At 48.3% G+C, this 20,886-nt stretch overlaps 1 protein-coding gene across 12 annotated transcripts; it reads left to right on the top strand.

Annotated features, from left to right (window-relative positions):
• Nucleotides 1-3,141: 3,141 nt before the first annotated feature.
• Nucleotides 3,142-19,749, top strand: THNSL2 (threonine synthase like 2). Of its 12 annotated transcripts, none has more exons than XR_012422073.1 (10): nucleotides 3,142-3,222; nucleotides 5,909-6,143; nucleotides 7,824-8,018; nucleotides 8,433-8,585; nucleotides 11,958-12,188; nucleotides 15,869-16,017; nucleotides 16,118-16,243; nucleotides 16,997-17,210; nucleotides 18,446-18,597; nucleotides 19,022-19,749. XR_012422073.1 is itself a non-coding variant. In XM_074011300.1 (10 exons), exons 3-10 carry the CDS (start codon nucleotides 5,921-5,923, stop codon nucleotides 19,245-19,247), a joined length of 1,455 nt encoding a protein of 484 aa, XP_073867401.1. In that variant the 5' UTR covers nucleotides 3,142-3,222; nucleotides 5,652-5,685; nucleotides 5,909-5,920; the 3' UTR covers nucleotides 19,248-19,749. The 12 variants fall into 12 exon arrangements, 10 of the variants coding, with proteins under 10 accessions (XP_073867401.1, XP_073867402.1, XP_045224858.2 ...); XR_012422074.1 differs by having other exon boundaries at nucleotides 19,019-19,749; XM_074011300.1 differs by lacking the exon at nucleotides 16,997-17,210 and adding an exon at nucleotides 5,652-5,685.
• Nucleotides 19,750-20,886: the final 1,137 nt, after the last annotated feature.

The following is a 20,886-nucleotide window of genomic DNA, read 5'->3' as shown; positions in this document are numbered from 1 at the left end:
AATGTCCATTTATGTTCTTTGCCCATTTAAGACTTAGATATTTTTATTACTGAGTTGTAAGAGCTTTCTATGTATTCTGGATACTAGATTCTTATCAGGTGTATGATTTGCAAATATTTTCTCCCACTTTGTAGATTGTCTTTCACTTTCTTAATACAGTCCTTTGATGCACAAGAGTTTTAATTTTGACGAAGTTCAATTTATCTGTTTTCTCTTTTGTTGCATGTGCTTCTGGTGTCATATTTAGGAAACTGTTGCCTCACCCAAGGGCACAATGATTTAAACCTATGTTTAATTTTAAGACGTTTATAGTTTTAGTTCTTATACTTAGGTCTTTGATTGATTTTGAGCTAATTTCTGCATACGGTGTGAGGCAGGGGTCCAAACTCACTCATTTGTGTATGGATGTCCAGTTATCCAATTATAATTTATTTAAGATTATTCGTTCCCCATTGAGTAGTCTTGACATCCTTGTCAAAAATCAATTGATCATATAGGTATGGATTTATTTCCAGATTCTCAGTTCTATCCCATTGATCTGTTTGTCTATCCTTATGCCAGTACCAGGCCATCTTGATTAACATAGATTTGTACTAGGATTTAAAATTAGGAAGTGTTAAGTCCTCCAACTTTGTTTTTCTTTTTCAAGATTATATTGGCTACTCTGGGTTCCTTGCACCTCTAAATGAATTTTAGGATCATTTCTGCAAAAAAAGCAGTTAGAATTATGCCAGTCAGGTTTTGTTTGACAATTTGGGGCTATTTATTTGGCACTCTTGTTACTGAGTCAGGAACTCAAGACGTGAGGGTGACTCAGGGTACTTAAACTTAAATATTACCCCGTTTCCTCAAACCACCACCACACATACTTGGCAAAATGATGGATCATCAATTTAGGAGTTCGAAAATGCTCTGAGAGAATGGTTTATCCTGATTTGGAATGCCATCTTCTCTCTCTTCTGCCCTGCTGTCTTTGCCCAGCTTGGACACCAGAAGCAGCCTGAGTTCTGCCCTCTGCCCTGCACAAAGGCTGGAGGACTTTTAGCAGGTTGCTTTCTTCTCCAGAAGTCCAGGCCCTAACCTAATCCTTAGCAAGGGCTCTGGTCCCTAACTCCTACATCCAGTGCATGGCAACAAAGGTAAATTCTCCTGTACAGCTTTGGAGAAGCCTCTCTAAAATAGTTCTTCCTGGGTCACACAGAAGAAACAGCACGGCATCGACCCCAGGGCTCTGCTTCAGCATTGGCTGGAAGATCGTTGGCTTCAATGTTATAGACAGCTAAGCACTCTAATCAATAAAGGTTGAAAAGAAAAAAAAAACAGGTGGTTTCTAATCCTATAAAAACTAAATGCTGATACCGTGTAGAAGTCCCCGAGAACTCCACATCCCTACTGCTGCTTGGCAATTCAGAATTCTGTCTTCCTCATGGGCCATGCGGATGTTTCCGTTCTCTGCGGCTGTCCTGTTCTTTATGTCTCAGGCAGAGATTCCTAATGAACCCTGTTGTTCCCGGAGCATTTTGCTCCTCTCTTTTCTGGGGAGTCAAAACTACAATTCAGAGAGCAGTTTCTGGCCACTCCTCCTGCCCATAGAATCGCAAAGGCCTGCAGGCCTGTGTAACTGTGGCAGAGAGCTTGTGGGAGAGGTCCGTGGAAGGTGCATCTGTCCTCATGCAGACTCTACTGGTTGAGTCTGTAGCACACGCTGTAACACACACGAGTGCTGTAACACACGCTGCTGAATCTTATTTTTGCCATGGGCCTCAGTTTCCCTGGCCTCTGAGTGATTAAGTACACCTGATAGAGGGGATGAAAACCCTTTGGGGGTCCCTGCCTGGCCTATACCCGTCTCTCTTGGAGTGTCCCCTCTGACCCTTGTGTGAACTCTGTGACAAGTCCTCAGCCCCAGCTTGGGACAAGAAGGCCAATCCCATTAGCTGAGCAGTGACCAGTCTCTCTCTCCTTCTCTCTTTCCAGAATCTGAGATCCACCCAGACTAGGGTCAATCCATGGTAGGTGCATGCACCTGTGTGGATATGTCAAGAGGGCACCATGTATGGGCCGAATTTTGGAGAACAGGTAAGTTGAGTAAGCAGAAACCACAAGTGTAGGAGGATGTCAGAGATAGGAGGAAGAAATAGGCAGAAACAGGCAACACGAGAGGGTCGCTGGAGGCCCAGATGGGACTGCCAGAGTGACCTGGCCCACTCAGAACTAAACCTTTGCCTGAACCTCTCTGGTCTACCTCCTCTAATTTTGCTTCAGTGGGTGGCCCCAGGAGCTAAATGTGAATCCAGGGGCATTTGGGCTTATCTAGAGGGCGTTTTTGTTGTTGTTGCTGTTTTGTTTTTCCTTCAAGTTCTTGCCTTTTTGTTTCTCTTAAAAAATGAATGGGGGTGACGGGCTTTTATCCTACAATAGACCTATGCTTAATAAAAAGTGTTTCTCAAAAAATATAAAGAATTTTCATACCCCCCAAAACCACTGAAATTTTTTTATAAAGAATTTTCGGAATTGAGCCGATGTCACCAATCTGGTGGGTTCTGAAATCCTAACAGACTAACCTCAGGTTGAGAACCAAGGCTCTCATGCTCTCCAGCTCTCTGATGCTGCAGATGAGAGACAAGAATCCTAAAGGAACGCAGGGCCTTTCTTCTTCGCATCTTGCTGTCCATTTTCTAAACTGAAAAATGAGGTTTGGTGGGACTCACAGCCCTGCAACGAAGATTCTGAAGCCGAATGTGAATAAAGCGTTTACTAAAGCGCCTTAAAAAACGGGCCGCGGGAGGGGCACAGGGCTTCTCCCTGGTGATACTTCCCTGATCCCGCACCGCGGCCCACGCGCTGTCCTCCGCGCTCCGCCCTCCGCTCCCCACCCCACCCCCCCCACCCCACCCCACCCCCCCACCCCACCCCCCCCACCCCACCCCCCCCACCCCACCCCACCCCCCCACCCCACCCCCCCCACCCCACCCCCCCACCCCACCCCACCCCCCCACCCCACCCCCCCACCCCCCCCACCCCCCCACCCCCCCCACCCCACCCCACCCCCCACCCCACCCCACCCCCCACCCCCCCCACCCCCAGGTCCTTCCCTCCCCGGAGCTGAGAACCATAGCTCCGGCCCCGACCGGAAGCCCCACCCCACCGCCGGGGACGCGGCCTCGGGAGTGCTCACGTTGGCAGCCCGGGCATCCCCGCTGCGCTCCGCTCCCCGCACCGGTAACGCGCGCCAACCTTGCCGCCCACCCGGGGTCGTAGCGGGCGAGATTTCCGAGCTCCGGACGCTCTTGCGGCTCTGCTCAGCCCTGACTCCAGCAGGCCCGCGTCGGCTGCCCCGCCCGTTTCTGGAACCTTTGGTTCCGGCGCTCGGACTTGGGGGAACTTAGGAGGGTGGTGGTGGGGTTTCTGATGCTTTGCGTTTTCTGCGGGGTTTGGGCAGTCAATGGAGAAACGCGGAACAGAAGTCCGTGGTGTTTTCAGGGACAGGGAGTGGAACCTCAGGCGCCTGCGAGCCCCCTGAGGGTTTAGGCGGCCCTCCTTGGCGGGATGACTGGCGCCGGTAGGCTGAGAGAGCCCGGGGCCTGCCTCCACCCCTAGGGGTGCCGTAGGCTCCTGGGGTCCGAGTCTCCGCCCTGCCCCACCGCTTCTCACAAAACCCCTCCACCTCCCTGAGGAGCGCCCGTCTACCCACCTTCTGGTTCCCAGCCTTCGGGCCGCTCCTATTTACCATAGTGTTTATTTATCCTGGTTATCGGTTAGAGTTTTTCTGACCTTCTCTACTCTGGAATAGGGTCCAGAGGAGTCGTGAGGGAAAATTATTAGAATATAAAATCCCAGGAGTCACGTAGTCCGGGTCTGCGTCCCATGCTTGAAGGCCCCACAGAGCAGCCCAACAAACAGCACTTGGTTTTCTTCTTCAACCTCGCCACCTCCTGTGTGGTTGCTGTTTCCGCCTCTGGCTTACATTGAACCCAACCATGTGTATTTCTCTTTAGCTTTGCTCCATTGGCATGGGAATGCTGCCCCTGGAGGGCATTGGACAGAACAGAGACAGTCCTGTTGCGTGAGGGGCATGGGTCTGTGCTAATGAGGCCAGCTCCTTCCATGACCTGCTCAGAGCCCCGCGCCAGCCCCTCTGTCCTCTGTTGCTGGACAGTTGTTCCATATCCTCCTTCCCAGTGCCCCAGGTGTGATATTCCTTCCACCCAGGGAAGGGCATTCCAAAAATTCTTTTGCTGTACCTTACTGCCCTGCTTGCTCCTGCCCTCACTCCTGCGACGGGTTCTTTGGGCTAAGGCGTAGCATTTAAGTCTGGTCCTATGAAGGCCGTCTTTCTGTTATGCCAGGGTCTTGGGCAGTTTGCGTTGGCTCTAACTCTTACTACAGAATTGCAGAAATTCCTCTCTTTATTGAGCACCGCTAACACCTGCCCCCCAACCCTGGTTCTGTTTTGTGAAATACTGTCTGCTTTGCTTATCCACTGCAGTTAACTTTTGGAGTTAGCCAGATTTCATCTCTTTGACATGGACTTCCACATGGGGTGACCTTGTGTCCTAGGTTGCCAGAGACAGTTCTGGCTTATACCATTGTCCCAGCATAATCACTTTCAAAAGATTCATGGTTTGTATGATCAAGCTTGTCTCTGTCTCTAAGTTAGATACACTTATATTTGTAGGTAAGAGAGTGGCATGTGGCAGCCCACGTTAGACTTGCACTTGGGCCCATAGATGTCAGAGCCACAGACTAGGAAATGAGAATTCCTCCAGGTCAGTGCTCATAGGCCTCATGTAGGTAGAGAGCTTTGGGTGGCTTTGCCCTTAGAGGGCAGGGGTTCCCTTCCCACCCTGGCACAGAAAGTCCAAACTAATACTGAGGGCTATGTCTTGTCAAATTCATCCCCAGAGTTACTCTGGGGCTTCGAAGCCAGTGCCCCTAAATTCACTGTCATGATCCAGAGGAAGGTGTTCAGAGTTCGAGCCCAGCTCCTTGACATGGCATCTGGCTCCTGGGAAAGTAACCGATGTGGAAGTGTGACCAGAGTTAGGCCTAAGGTGCCCTGGGCTTCCCCAGGAACCAGAGAACTCAGTCCATGCAGGGCCAGTTAGTTTTAAAGACTGAATGTCAGCACTTGTAACTGTCATAGGATTAGGCTAAGAGGGAGAACACTGGTTATCCACTAGGATGACCAACCATCTTAGTTTGCCTGGGATTGAGGGGTTTCCTAGGACATGGGACTTGCAGTTTTAAGACCAGAAAACTCCTGGGCGAACTGGGATAAGTTGGTCACCCTCCTCTCAACCCTGGCTGCATGTTAGACTCTCTTGAGGAGCCTCTTATTTAGAGTCTAATTTAATTGATTCAGGTAGTTGTTTTTTTTTTTTTTTAAACGCTCTCAAGTTGATGCCAACAGGCTACCAGAGTTGAGAACTACTAGGCTGTAGACAGTGTTTCCAATAACCATTGAAGGTGTTTGGTTTTTGAGCAGAAGTGGTTCCAGACATCCCTGACAGGGGTGTATAACTCTGTGTGTTGGCCTTTTACCTTAGCAAGAGAGGTATCAAGCTGGTAGTTGCCTACTATTGCTATTATCTGTCCCCACCCCCAGGCCGCCTTTCTCACTGGTGAGGACCAAGCTTTCTCTTTTCCAGGCATGCTCCGATACCTTCTCCCTCAAGACAGGAGGTCAGTGGAATAGCCTCATTTTGATTGATGGAATCATGATTTACACGGTTGCAGATGAAGCTGGCATGAGACTTGAGACAGGACTGCCATCTCTAGGTCTGGGACATATGCCCCAGAGAGTGGTGGTCCAGAGGCTAACTGTGAGACTGTGTGTGCTTTGGCTTTGCCCCATGGGGTGTGGGAGCTTGGAGACCAGGTGCCTCTGGGACTGTCCTCTCTGCAGGCCTCCAGGATCATGTGGTACGTCAGCACCAGGGGCATAGCCCCACGGGTCAACTTTGAGGGGGCCCTCTTCTCTGGCTATGCACCCGATGGAGGCCTCTTTATGCCGGAAGAGCTCCCACAGTTGGACAGAGAGACCCTGTGCCAGTGGAGCACACTCTCCTATCCTGGCCTGGTGAAGGAGCTGTGTGCCCTCTTCATCGGCTCTGAGCTCATTCCGAAAGATGACTTAAATGGTGAGTGCTCCCACCTCTACTTCCACTCCTCCAGCCCCTGCCAGCTCAGTCTACAGAATTGCAAATCCATCACCAAACCACTAGGAAGTCTCTAGTCACATTTCTCAAACTTACTTTCTTTTCCTGACTCTAGAATCCCAGAATTGAAAATATTCTGAAAGATTTCATCCTTTCTCCAGGAAGATGAATGTTGACATTTTCTTCATTCTTTCTTTCTCTTTCTTTCTCCCTCCCTTCCCTCCGTCCCTCCCTCCGTCCCTCCCTCCCTCCCTCCCTCCCTCCCTCCCTCCCTTCCTTCCTTCCTTCCTTCCTTCCTTCCTTCCTTCCTTCCTTCCTTCCTTCCTTCCTTCCTTCCTTCCTTCCTGTCTCTCTCTCTTTTCAAAAAACCTCTTCAACACTAGGGATTTTAGAATCATCTTGAGTGACTTGAACGTTGAGGTGTTTCCTTCCTGCACATAAAGCACCCAGACCCCCAAATTGCTCTTTTATTTTTTGAATGTTAATTCCAGAAGGGACTTCAAGACTGTCCCGGACCAGCTTGTCTTAAGCTATACTGTGCCTATGGATTCCCTCCGGGATCTTGTTAAAAACCAAATTCTGATTCAGTGGGTCTGGCATAGGAGTGAGAATTCTGCATTTCTGTCAGATGTCCGAATAATACTACACTACTGGTCCATGAGCCACACTTGAAACAGCAAGAACAAAATCCATAATGTAATGGTGGTGGTTTGGGGTTGGGGAAGAGAAAGGACCACTTAAAATGCAGTCTGATGACCAGCAGTAATGGCATTGCTTGGGCATTTGTTGGAAATCCGGGACTGCTTCAGATTGACTGAACCAGCCTGCTTTTTAACAAGATCCCAGGTGCTTGGTTTGCCAGTGACAGTTTGAGAAGCTCTGCTCTAGGACTGCTCCAGTCCTGCCTTAGGGAGGGCTGTATATCAGCCATCCAAAAGCTCTGGCGTCACAGGTGCGAGATTTAGTAATGCAACAAACAAACAAAAAGCTTCCTATCTTTAAGAAGGAGCATTAGGGCCGGGCGCGGTGGCTCACGCCTGTAATCCCAGCACTTTGGGAGGCCGAGGCGGGCGGATCACAAGGTCAGGAGATCGAGACCACAGTGAAACCCCGTCTCTACTAAAAATACAAAAAATTAGCCGGGCGTGTTTGTGGGCGCCTGTAGTCCCAGCTACTCGGGAGGCTGAGGCAGGAGAATGGCGTGAACCCGGGAGGCGGAGCTTGCAGTGAGCCGAGATCGCGCCACTGCACTCCAGCCTGGGCGACAGAGCGAGACTCCGTCTCAAAAAAAAAAAAAAAACGAAGGAGCATTAGATGGGATGTGACATTGATGTGTTATGTAGCTATTTAATTGACCCCTGATTGGAATACATGCTCACGAGACAGTCAAACAATGAGGAAGTATAAAAAATGAAAAAGTCTTCTAGCACCAATCCTGGTCTCTGAGGAAATCACTATAAGGAATCTACGAAAGTTTGGTGTATGTTTTCCCAGATTTTTTTTCTAGGTTTATACAATTGTATTCAAAAATGGTATCATTTAAGATGAAGATTTTTGGCCTTTTAGTAGCAGGAGTTGGAAACTTTTATCTTCAGAGACTGAGAGGGAACTTGAGAAAGAGACCAGGCCCCTCATTGGCTCTCCACCCCACTACCCTCACAGATCTGATCGACCGAGCCTTCAGCAGATTCCGTCACAGAGAGGTGGTCCATCTGTCCAGGTTGAGGAACGGGCTGAACGTGTTGGAGCTGTGGCATGGTGTCACATATGCATTTAAGGACCTGTCCCTGTCCTGCACAGCACAGTTCCTGCAGTACTTCCTGGAGAAGAGGGAGAAGCACGTCACTGTGGTTGTAGGTGTGTTTTGGTGCACGAACCCGGAATACCTGAGTGCTGTGACTGTAGGGTGTCCACCTATGGGATGCTGTTCATGGAGCCACTCAGGGACTGTGGTACTGGTTCTTCCAGAGCAAGGTTCCTAACCTTTTCTGGTGCCATAGACCCCTTTGCCAGGCTGATGGAGGCTATGGAACTTCCTCAGAGTAACGTTTGAAGGGCACAAAATGCTTAAGATGATGTGGTTCACAAGTTCACTGATGTCCTGAATTTTATCCGTGGATCCATGGACCCAATGTGGAGTGCTAGGTTCATATCCTCCAAGTATTTGAAGTAGTTGTTGCTATATTTGACAACAGTGCTTTGGGGACCCTTTCTTTCCTTGTTCATTCCCTTTGTTCTAAAGGGGGAGGGTTATCCTTTCTTCCCGTCCAGGAACGTCTGGGGACACAGGAAGTGCTGCCATTGAGAGTGTTCAAGGGGCAAAGAACGTGGACATTATCGTTCTACTGCCCAAAGGTCACTGCACAAAGATTCAGGAGCTCCAGATGACAACGGTGCTGAAGGAGAACGTACATGTGTTTGGAGGTGTGTGCTGAGGCAGAGGCTCTAGGGACAGTGCAGCCCTGCCTTACTTGGGTTAGCTTTGGGAGATGGGCTGGAACAAAACTGCACAATTGGGTAACTGTCTTCCTTTCATCAGTCATATTTGAGGTTGGTGTATATGCCTTGGCTCAGCTCTGGGCAGGGTTCTGGCTACACAGTAAACTATTGGAGGTGACAGATGCATAAACTGATACTAACAGTACAGCACACTAAGTACGGATTGAAAACCATATCCCAAAACATGCCACCTCCATGCATGTCCAACCTGCAAGTGTCATGTATGTCAGCAGCCATGCAGAGTCATAACCTGAGCCAAATGACTTGGGTTTTGTTCCAAGACTCTGAAGTTTAGAGGACACCAACATGTTAAGTAATTATTTTAAGAGAATGTGTTGCCAGGTGCGGTGACTCACGCCTGTAATTCCAGCACTTTGAGAAGTCAAGGTGGGTGGATCGCTTCAGCCCAGGAGTTTGAGACCAGCCTGGGCAACATGGCAAAACCTTGCCTCTATAAAAAATACAAAAATTAGCCGGGCTTGATGGTGTGCACCTATAGTCCCAGCTACTCCAAAGGCTGAGATGGGAGGATCGCTTAAGCCCAGAAGGCTGCAGTGACTCAGGATCATGCCATAGCATTGCAGCCTGGGCAACAGAGTGAGACCCTGTCAAAAAAAAAAAAAAAAAGAGATAATGTGTCATTATATGTTGACGGTTCCTGCTGTTCTTTACAGTATGGGAACAACTAAGCCATGCACTAGTTATCTGGTCTAAATATTTAAAATAGGGACCAGTGGTACCCACCACTGGTTATACTCCTACCTGAGTCACATCATGAGAATCACAGCATTTTGTGCTTGGAGAAAGGCAAAAGCCATCTTTTTTAATATCAGGCCATCTATTCCTAATGGATTTAATCATTATAGGGATTGGGAGTGGAGAAAGATGGGGCGAGTGTGGGTGGAGCTGTACATTTTTATTTTTACCTCTCACACCCTACTGGACCCCAGGTAGCTGTAAGGTGGGGACTTGGATTAAGTTTTGGCCTGGGTGGGCTGTGGCCTCGGGCACGCTTTCCAGGAGGCCTGGCTTAGTTTGGTCACTCACCTGACAGAACAGCAAGTGTGATGGCAGAGAATGTTCCTTCTACAACTGTCCTGGCTTCTTATCATCATCCTGTAGAGGTTATTTTTGTATAACATCAGCTGTGACAAGGAGCAAAAGCACAGTGAAAGCAAACTTATCCAAAGGAATAGCATAATATCCTTTGTCAGTTTGTTCAAGAGCAAGCAAACTGCCCCTCTGCTCTGTTCTTTAGCAAGTGCATACACTTGCCAGTGAAAAGTCCATGCTAATGCAGGTGTTGACGTCGTCTTACACATTTGCCTTGCTAATTGCTCATATTTGGCTGCATTTTCCCGCAGTTGTTGCAAGACTTCAATGCACAAGATTCAGGCTCCTGAGGGTCCTTGTTATACCCCAAGCACCAAAATTGCTAGTTATGGATCTAGGACTGTTTTTTCCTAGAATCAAAGCAGAGAATAGCATTTTGTGCCTCTGTCCTGCCTCCTCCTCCCTTTTTTTCTTTTTTGTATGCAGACCTAAGGGTGTGACTGAAAGCTCCATTCCTGACTTGTGGATTGGAGAACAGTGCTCAAGTGTAAAGTAATGGTGGGAGTGCGGAATCTGATGAATGTATCAAGTCATTAAATCTGGACCTGAAGGGAGTGTTTTGTTGTGTACATGTTGAAGAAAATCAGAAACTAAGGCAGCAGGCTTCACAGAAATCAGTTTTGTTTATAAATGGCACTATTCAGATGCTTTCTTTCCTTTCTAGAGCTTTCTGGTTTGGTTTTAAGGAGGATGTGTGTTAGTTCAGGATGTAACAGCAAATATGTATTTTTCCGTAGACTGGTAAGCTTAGCAAGTAGGGATGGACCACTTAGATTATTGCGTGTGGACAGTTGGTTTATAAAGTCATTGATTTCCATGTACATTGTATACTTGGTTCTTCTTAAGCACAGAATAATCAGCAGGTGCTAGGTATTTATTAATTACATTATTTGGGATGCTTTTGGCTAGAAGTAGCAAAAAATTCAACTCAGACCAGCTTAAACAAGAATATTTTCCAGCTTCCATAACTGGAAGGCCAGAGGTGGAGTGGGCTCCCAGTTGCTTCGTTCAGTGACTGACACTGCTCTCAGGAACCCAGGTCCTTCCCATCCTCTGCTCTGCCCTCCTCAGTCCTAAGGCTCCTTCCTCTTGTGGTCATATGGTGTTTCCTTGAGGTAACCAGGTCTCTCCCTTCCTGTTGCTCTTTCCTAAAAGCAGTGAATCTTTTCTTAGAACTCAGCAAACACGTCTTTGTGGTTCACTGACCTGAATTTATTCACATGCTCATTCTGGAGCCAACCCTGACCCCATGAGAATACCAGGCACTGATTGGCTTGGTCCTGGCAAAGGAATGGAATCACCGTGACGGGCCCTGGCCATTCTGGATACACACGGGGATCTAGAGTCAGTCCCCCAGCTCCATTGCTGCTACACAGTGTTGAAGGGCAGAATGGTTAGCACCTTTAATGCCTTCTCTGGCACATTTCCCAGTAAAGTTCACCCCTCTCCCTTCCAAGTGTAGATTCAATGGAGACATACTCGGGTATCAGATAAGAAATCAATATTGGCTTGATTGCTCATTGAGCTAGATGGGGGATATAACTTGTATTAGTGGACAATTCACCATAAATTTATCCAGTAATTCACTCATAAATTACACTGATGTACACACCCAGTTTCATGGAGGGGAAGTTCTGTCCATGTAATCTTACCTGCCATATAGTAGCAGAGAGCAGAACACCTACCCTGTGACCTAATGGGGGCAGAGGACAGACCACGGGGGAATGTTGGCTGTTTCCACCCTGGGCCCTGGTAGAGGACTGTGGAGGAAAGGCTATGACTCTCATCATTTTCCAGTCAGCCACACGGTTCCTCGTCTGCGGAAGAGTGGGGGAAGTGGGCAGGGATTACAAAGAGAAATTTTCCCAGGATCCCAGAAGGTTGACATTTGCTATCTTATTTTAGATAATGGTAGAAACATTGGAACTGGTTCTGGCTCCCCTTTCTGTTCTAAGCTAGGGCAGTTATTTAGGAACACAAGCATCTGAGGCATGGTTTCTGTCCTTGAGGAGCTTAATATTGAGTCTAGAAAGTGAGGTCAAGTTACGTGAAAGTAAAGAAACCTAGGCTACGCGAAGGTCCCAGGAGGATGGGCTCAGCCTGGGAGGGCTGTCGCAGGCGGGTGCTGACCTCCTGGGGGCTCTACATGCTCCTGACAGCTGCCCTCTCCTCTTGCCCCGGCAGTGGAGGGAAACAGCGATGAGCTCGATGAGCCGATCAAGACTGTGTTTGCTGATGTGGCTTTTGTCAAGAAGCACAATCTGATGAGCCTGAATTCGATCAACTGGTCCCGGGTCCTGGTGCAGATGGCCCACCACTTCTTTGCTTACTTCCAGTGTACGCCATCCTTGGACACGCATCCCCTACCCCTGGTGGAGGTGGTTGTGCCAACAGGGGCTGCCGGTAACCTTGCAGGTAAGGAGTCCCCGGGGCACAAATGGGCTTTCCAGAAAAATACCTGCGGCCCCAGTCCTTCTAGCTGCCTTTTGGCTGCAACTGTGAGGAGAAAGAAGGTGGAGTCCCAGTTCTGAAGGTGATGGGAAACCCCACAGAAGCAGCTCCCAGAAGATTTCCCCTGTCATTGCCTGGGGCAGCATCCTGGGCTTCTGCTGCCAGCAGCAGAGGGTGATGGCTTAACCCTGCATGCTCCTGCAGCCTCACCTGATGTGCTCGCCGGCTCAGCAGAGTGCGGAGAGGCAAGGTCAAGGGTCAGCCGCTGTGCCTGGCTGGCAGTGCCCTCAATCAGAAATGTGGACTTTGCTCCCAACCCTGGCCAGCTACCCAATGTGAGGGCAAGCGGCTTGACTGGCACGTGTGTTCCCATTCCTGGATGCACTACCCTGACCCCATGTGATGTGGAAAGAGTTCTGGACTTGGGGTTCTGGCCCCAGTTCTGTCCTTTACTAGCTGAGAGGCTGTGGAGCAGTCCTTTAGACTCAACCTTTGAGCTATAAAATGAGATTGTATCACTCATCATATCTCCCAGGACTGCCTCAATGAACGAATAAGATTCCTGTGTACATGCAGACTTTGTAAGGGCAAAGTGCTGTACAGCTGTGTAGCATTCAAATCATTTTATCTAATCACTAATATTTATCAAGCACTTAGTATGCAACTGGCACTGTTCTAAATGCTTTTCACATAGGAACTCATTTATCCATCTGTGGAGAAGACACTTTCCATTTTATAATGAGGAAACAAAGGCACAGAGAAAGGAGTCATGCCCTGGTTACGCAGCTGGGCCAGGAGTGCGACCCAGGCAGTCTGGCTGCAGAGCTGGCGAGGCTACGGGAATTACTGTTCCTGATAGTTCCAGCAATGCCATTGGTTCTGATGAGCACCAAGGACGGTCTAGCTGAGAGCACAGAAGCATCTGAGTGGTTAGGAAGCCACTGGGGGAGGTGTGCAGATGTGGCCCAGGTGTTGGTTGGGTGGGGCTTCCTGACTTCTGCCACTGAAAGAAGGGTGGAGAGAACAGTGGGCTGGCAGGCAAGGAGGGAATGAATAGCTTCTTTGCCACTCATGGGGTAAAGCCCACCATGCTCCCCATTCCCATCACCCTCCAGTTAGTGATGCACCGAGTTGTGCAGCCAGTGGCCCTCTGCAGCCCAGAGCCTACCACAGTGCTCGATACAAAATAAACACGTGACCAACGTTTCCTGAGGGCGTTCTTATCCACCTTTGCTCTGTCAGGAACCAACTCTTTGGCTTTAAGACCCTGGACCTTCCTGAGCCTCCATTTCTCCCCTGTCAGGCAAGGATATCATGATGTTCTCATGAGGACCAGGTGAAATAAGAAAGAGAAAGTTGAGATCAGTAGTTCAAGACCAGCCTGGCCAACATGGTGAAACCCCATCTCTACTAAAAATACAAAAATTAGCCAAGTGTGGTGGCGCACGCCTGTAATCCCGGTCACTTGGGAGGCGGAGGCAGGAGAACCGTTTGAACCTGGGAGATGGAGGTTGTAGTGAGCGGAAATTGTGCCACTGCACTCCAGCCTGGGCAACAGAGAGAGACTCAGTCTCAAAAAAAAAAAAAAAAAAAGAATGAGAAAGCGTTTTGCCAGGTTAACAGTGATGTTGGATTGTGTGGTTGTCCCTAACTCCCCTTAGCTACTCACCAGAGAGAAACTGCTCATGAAAGCACCATATGTAAAACCTTCCTAAATGATGTCACATGTCCGGGCTCTACACCTCTTAAAGGGAGGAATTCCTTGCTTGTTCTGTGCAAACAAGAACTGCTGTTGGGGTGGACTGAGGGTGCTGCTCTGGCCTCCCCTGATGCCTGTGCAGGGAGAGTAGTCTGGGAAGCTGAGTCGAGGGAGGGCATGTGCTCAGGACTTAGGCATATTTTGAATCCTGACTCTGACACTTAACAGGCTTCGGAAAGGTCACTTTGACCTCTTGGAACTTTCATTTCCTCTTCCAAAAATTGGTGTTTTACGGTAGTCAGCCATCTATGAAATACTTTGGCCCCTGGGAGGGGCTGACACATAGAACAGCCTCAGGGCATGGTGATGTGCTCCTAGTCATCCTCACACTCGCTCTCTCTCTCTCTGTGTGTGTGTGTGTGTCTGAAACAGGTTTATTGCTAGATGATTCACATACCATTCACACATTTTAAGTGTATGATTCAGTGGTTTTTAGTATAATATATTCACAGACTTATGCAACTATCACCATAACCAATTTTGGAATGTTTACGTCACCCTAAAAAGAAACCCTGTACCCATTAGCAGTCACTCCTCACTTTTCCTTAGACCACCTCCTTCGCCAGCCCTTGGCAGCCACGAATCTATTTTGTTTCTCTATATAGATTTTCCTATTCTAGATATTTTCTATAAAAGGAATCATACAGTGTGTGGTCTTTTGTGCCTGGCTTCTTTCCCCTAGCATAATGTTTTCAAGGTTCATTCGTGTTGTATCATGTATCAGTACTTTTTCAATTATATGTATATACCATACAGCGGTATATTTTGTTTATGAGTTTATCAGCTGATAGATATTTGGATTGTTTTAACACAGCTATTATGAATAATGCTGCAGTGAACGTTTGTGTATAAGTTTTCATGTGACCATATATTTTATTTCTTTTGGATATATAACTAGGAGTGGAATTTCTGTTATATGATAACTCTATGTTTAATATTTTAAGGAACTGACAGACTTCAGTTTTCCAAAGTGGCTGCACCATTTTGTGTCACCACCAGCAATGTAGGAATTTTCCAATTTCTCCACATCCCCACCAACACTTTTTATTATCTGTCTTTTTGATTCTAGCATCCTAGAGGGTGTGAAGTAATAGCTCATGGTTTTTGTTTATATTTCCTTCACGGCTAATGATGTTGAACATCTTTTCCTGTGCTCATTGGCCATCTGTATGTCTTCTTTGAAGGAATGCCTGTTCTTTTGCCCATTTTATTATTATTATTATACTTTAAGTTCTAGGGTACATGTGCACAATGTGCAGGTTTGTTACATATGTATACATGTGCCATGTTGGTGTGCTGCACCCATTAACTCGTCATTTACATTAGGTATATCTCCTAATGCTATCCCTCCCCCTTCCCCCTTCCCCACAATAGGCCCCAGTGTGTGATGTTCCCCTTTCTGTGTCCAAGTGATCTCATTGTTCAGTTCCCACCTATGAGTGAGAACAAGCAGTGTTTGGTTTTCTGTTCTTGTGATAGTTTGCTGAGAATGATGGTTTCCAGCTGCATCCATGTCCCTACAAAGGACACGAACTCATCCTTTTTTACGGCCGCATAGTATTCCATGGTGTATATGTGCCACATTTTCTTAATCCAGTCTGGCACTGATGGACATTTGCTTTTGCCCATTTTTTAATTCGGTTATTTGTATTTTTATTGTTGAATTGCAACAGTTCTTTATATATTCTGGATACAATCCCTTATTAGATATATGAATTGTATTTTTTCCCCGTTCTGTGAGTTGCCTTTTCATTTTCTTGATAGTGTCCTTTTTAAAGCAGAAAAGCTTCAAAAAGCACAAAAGTTTCTTAATTTTGATGAAGCCCAATTTACTTTTTTCTTTTGTTTCTAAAAAGCCATTGTTCTCTTCCTCTCTTGTCTTAAGCTGGGTACATTGCTCAGAAGATAGGCCTGCCCATCCGTCTGGTCGTGGCAGTGAACCGCAATGACATCATCCACAGGACTGTCCAGCAGGGAGACTTCTCTCTGTCTGAGGCTGTTAAATCAACCTTGGCATCAGCTATGGACATTCAGGTAGGCCTGGGGGAGGTGTGCAGATCCGGCCCAGGTGTTGGTTAGGTGGGGCTGGATGGGGCTGAGATCAGTGTGGACCTGAAAGTGACTTTCTGCCCAGGTGCCCTACAACATGGAGAGGGTATTCTGGCTACTCTCTGGCTGTGACAGCCAGGTGACAAGAGCCCTCATGGAGCAGTTTGAAAGGACCCAAAGTGTGATTCTGCCCAAGGAACTGCACAGCAAGGTCAGTCACTGCCCACACACCACAGAGAAAGGAAAGGGTACAGCCACATAGCAGACTTGGGGTTTGGAAGTCTAGTCAAGGGAAGAGGACACCTGTTTCTTGAGCACCTGCTATGAGCCCGTCACTTTTACTGACGCTTTATGTGGAACAATTTATTGAATGAGGAGAGGTAATAGAGAACATAGTTTAGAGTCAAATGGGCTCAATCCCAAGTGAGCGCTGAGACACTGGGCCAGTTTCCTAAACTCTGTCCCTCAGTTCCTTCATCTATAAAATGGCGATAGTAAGAATGCCTACCTCATAGAGTTGTTGTGAGATTTAAGTCAAATAATATATGTGAAGCACTTTGCATACTTCCTGGTAATAGATGGCTTGATATATTAACTTATTTTTACTTCTTATTGTTGTTAATTTCCAATAATACTGTCAACTGGAAGCCATTTTGCCCATCCAGTATGAACACAGACCATTGTTTCCGTTGAGCTCTTCCTTTCTTCCTTTTCCTTCCTCTCTCTTTCCTCCCTCCCTCTCCTTCGTCCCTCTCTCACCTTCCTGCCTCCCTCTCTCCTCCCTCCTTTCCTTCTTACTTTCTTTTTTCTTTCCCTCCCTCCTTCCCTTTCTCTGTCTTATTTTTCTTGGAAAAGGAGAAATTTTATTCCCTTGGAATGGTAGGAATCTAATTGGGAAGGATTGTTTTTATTTTAATGCAACGTGGTGATGGTACTTATTCTGTGTTTAAAAAAAAAAAAAAAGGATTTCTGAAGCTGCCTTTAATTTTCTCTACCACATTCCCACTGAGTGGCCATCCAGACTGTGCATACCTCCAGTGACCAGACCCTCACTACCTCACACCAGCTCTCACCATTACAAAAGTCTTTACGTTGAGCTAGAATCTGCTCCTTCTAGCTTACACAGTCTGATTCTACATCTCAGTGTTTCCAGTATTTAGAGAATCCTCATTTACCAGGTTAGTCTTCCTACTTCCTTTAGTGGTCCCTTGCATGACATAATTTTGCATGGTCAATATCCACCTTAAAGTGTTGTTTTCCAAGTTGGATGCAGTTCTCTAGGCTGAGCCATACCAATGCAGACTGGAGTGGAATTTCGGCCTTCTGGAATCTGTACTTCTTTTGATGTACCCAAAGATCAATTTATTTGGTTAATGGTTTGACATTCACATTCCTTCTCCTCATATAAATGAGGTGCTCCATGAAGACAGGCACCATACCCCCCACTCCTTCATTCTCTCTCTGGCTATACACTTGCTGCAATGGCATTCATATTATATATCTACTGTGAGCCAGGAACTGTACTGGGTGCTAGAAACACAAAGACAAGTAAAATACATTCATTGCCGCCTGGGAACCCTCATTCACAGCAGGTAGCTGTATGAATATCTGGAGGCTGAGGCAGGTGGATTGTTTGAGGTCAGGAGTTTGAGACCAGCTTTGCCAGCACGGTGAAACTCCATCTCTACTAAAAAAAAAACAAACAAAACTTAGCTGGGCATGGTGGCACATGCCTATAAATCCCAGCTACTTGGGAGGCTGAGACAGGAGAACTGCTTGAACTCGGGAGGTGGAGGTTGCGGTGAGCCAAGATCGTGTCACAGTACTCCAGCCTGGGTAGACAGAGACTCGGTGTCTCAAAAAAAGAAAAGAAAAAGAGAAAATCTATGATACTCTATGATCCCTATTGCAGTCAAGTATATGCAGGGTGTTTGGTGTATTATAAGCATACAATACATTTTCAGAAGATGATCAAATAAACCAAACACACTGAGGGAGCACAGACAAGGCAGTCTTCCTCTGTCCGAAGGAAGTGGGGAGGGCTTCCTGGAGGAGGTGCTCCGTGAGCTGAATAGCAACTGATAGGAAGGAGGTGTGCCAGCAGCCAAGCTGCCTGGAGCCTTCTGGCTGTGGCAAGTTGTTGAACAAATCTTGATTTGTTGATTTGCTGATTAGGAGCCAAATCCCGACTAAATGGATTGACATAAAACTCAAATGTATCCTTCCTCCAAGCAGAGTGAGTCAGCTCAAAACTGGGAGGCCGGATTTTTACTGTGAGCCACGTCTGAGCCATTGGGTCTGAATGTCCCATTGGATCCCTGGGGTTTGTGTGGGTCTGTGGTGGAGAGTGGGGTTTTGTCATCTTTCCCTGCTTTCCCAACATACCTCATCTTTCTGACCTGGGACCCTTCAGCTTTCAGAGGTGGTGACATCCGAGTCAGTGTCTGATGAAGCCATCACCCAGACCATGGGCCGCTGCTGGGATGAGAACCAGTATTTGCTGTGCCCCCACTCGGCGGTGGCCGTGAACTACCATTACCAGCAGATGGACAGGCAGGAGCCCAGGTACAGGCCATGGGGGCTTGGGCCACTGAGGGACCATTTGAATTTCAGGGGCCCTCTTCTTCTCCAAGCGGTGGGAGAGACAGGACTACGAACAAATGGCTGTAATGGAGTGTGATGGGTGCTGTGTGGAACTGTGCCCTGGAAACTGTGGGCCCAGAAGAGGGAACGTGACAGGTATCCCAAGGACAGTCAGGGGCAGAGGAGGTGGCTGAGCTGGCCTCCAACCCGGAAGAGCAGTTTGCCAGGTGGCGTCATTGTAGCGATAAGTTTGAGGTACCAATTTTCTGTCTGTGTCTCTGTCTTCCATACCCCACCCTATCCCTAACCTTCCACTGTTTCTTCTCCTTCCTCCTCCACCTTCTCCTTTCCCATCCCTCTATTCTCTCACTGTCCTCCTGCTGCCACCTGCCCCCATCCCCAGCAGCACTCCCCGGTGCTGCCTTGCCCCTGCCTCTGCAGCCAAGTTCCCGGAAGCTGTCCTGGCTGCTGGCCTGACCCCTGAGACTCCTGCAGAGATCGTAGCCCTGGAGCACAAGGAGACACGCTGCACCCCGATGCGGAGAGGTGACAACTGGACCCTGATGCTTCAGGACACCATTGAGGACCTTAGCCGACGGTGGAGGGGTCATGCCCTCAACGCCTCCCAGTAGCCTGGCTGGAGGTGGCTTTCTTTAGGCTTCAGATCCCAGGGAGGTGCACCCTCTGAGCTGCCTTGTGACCCTCCCCATTAAGCATAGGTTAGGAGGTTCCCAGGAGGCTGCTCAGCTGGGTCTGGAGCCAGCTGGCTTTGCTCCGTTCCCTGGCTACTCTGTGCCTGGTCACAGGGAGGCTGAGTGAGGGGCTGTGAACAGTTGCCAGAAGCACCCCCTCCGTCCCTGGCCCACGCGGCAGTGTCTGAGCTGTAGTGAAAGTTTCAGGGCCTGCAGAAGAAGAGCCTTGGGGCACAGGATTGACCATGGCTCCAGGGGTTTAGGACCCCAGACCTGTGAAGGTGGGGGCAGCTCACCACCTTCATGCAGCCTTTATATGCTCTCTGAGCCTTAGCTGATTTGGCCCCCAAAACACATCCAAAGGTTCTAGCCCGCCTTGTCAGAGACTTCCACCCTGCTCACATGTTGGCAATCCCTGGAATAAAATGCTTGTTCTGTGTGATGGAGACGGCACATCCTGTGGGCAGGTCCCTTCCTAGAAGGGCTGCAGGACTGTGGGCAGCCCTGGGGGCCGCTGAGTGGTGGGCTGAGGTGTGTGCGGCATCCCCCGCTGCCCTGCATTGGCCTAGGCTTGAGGTGCCATGGCCCTGGTGGTGCTGGCATCCATAGAGGTTGAGGTGGGGCTCACCAGATGGAGACCCTGTGGGAAAGCATTGGCATCAATGTGCAAACCGAGTCAAGGCCCTGTTGCTCATACATCACTTGGGATTGAGCCCATTTGACTCAGGTTCCAATCCATTTCATCAGGTTCCAATCCTGTGTGGGTTGAGGAGAGTTTTAGACAAATACATGAACGGCAACAGAAACCCCATGCCTTGGATGCTGGGGGCCCCTAGGAGGGGAGGGGAGGGGAGGGGAGGCAGACGTTGGATGGAGGAATATGTTGCCACTAGAGGACGCTGTTGCCGCCACCCTGGGGGCTGCTGTGAAATGACCTAGTGGGCATCTGTCCTCCAGAGTCCCCTTCCCCTGCCTGCCTGAGGTCTGAAGGCGCTGCTCACCAGGTGCGGTCCCTGCCTGGCATTCCCCATCAGAACATCCCAGCCCCGTATCGCCGTGGGACTAAAGGGAAAGGCCTGTAGTGCCCTCTGCTGGAAGACTGGACATCGAGGCACTGCAATCAGTACCCAAAGGGGAGGACAGGGATGCTGGACCCCAGGAAGACAGAAGGAGTGTTCTTAAAGGAGTGACAGTGACTCCTTACCAGCCACGACACTTGGCAGTTTCTGAGACACTTTAACATCCACAGCAGTAGACACTGATGCAGCCCCTGGGGCCACTTACCCATTAGATATGATAGGCCCAATGCTTAGGGGCCACCATTCATTAGAGGCCCATGAAAATGTCTTCATTTCTTTTAAAACCGAAAGAAAATAGTATAATCCAGCTGGGATTTTATTCATCTTTCTTCTAACACAGTTGTACGATAGAATTTTAAGTATTTTTTATAGAGGAAGACACCCATGAAAGCAAAAGTGCCTAATACCCACAAAAGTTACTATGCAGCCCTGATAGCGCCTACTGTGTGGCAGGTGACATTTTACAAAAATTATCTCATTTAATCCTGACAGCAGCGTGT

This window comes from Macaca fascicularis, chromosome 13, assembly GCF_037993035.2.
Source record: "Macaca fascicularis isolate 582-1 chromosome 13, T2T-MFA8v1.1".
In the NCBI taxonomy this organism is placed as follows: Eukaryota; Metazoa; Chordata; class Mammalia; order Primates; family Cercopithecidae; genus Macaca; species Macaca fascicularis.
The sequence above is the reverse complement of the archived record's forward strand: the minus strand, read 5'-3'. Positions and strand labels throughout refer to the sequence as shown.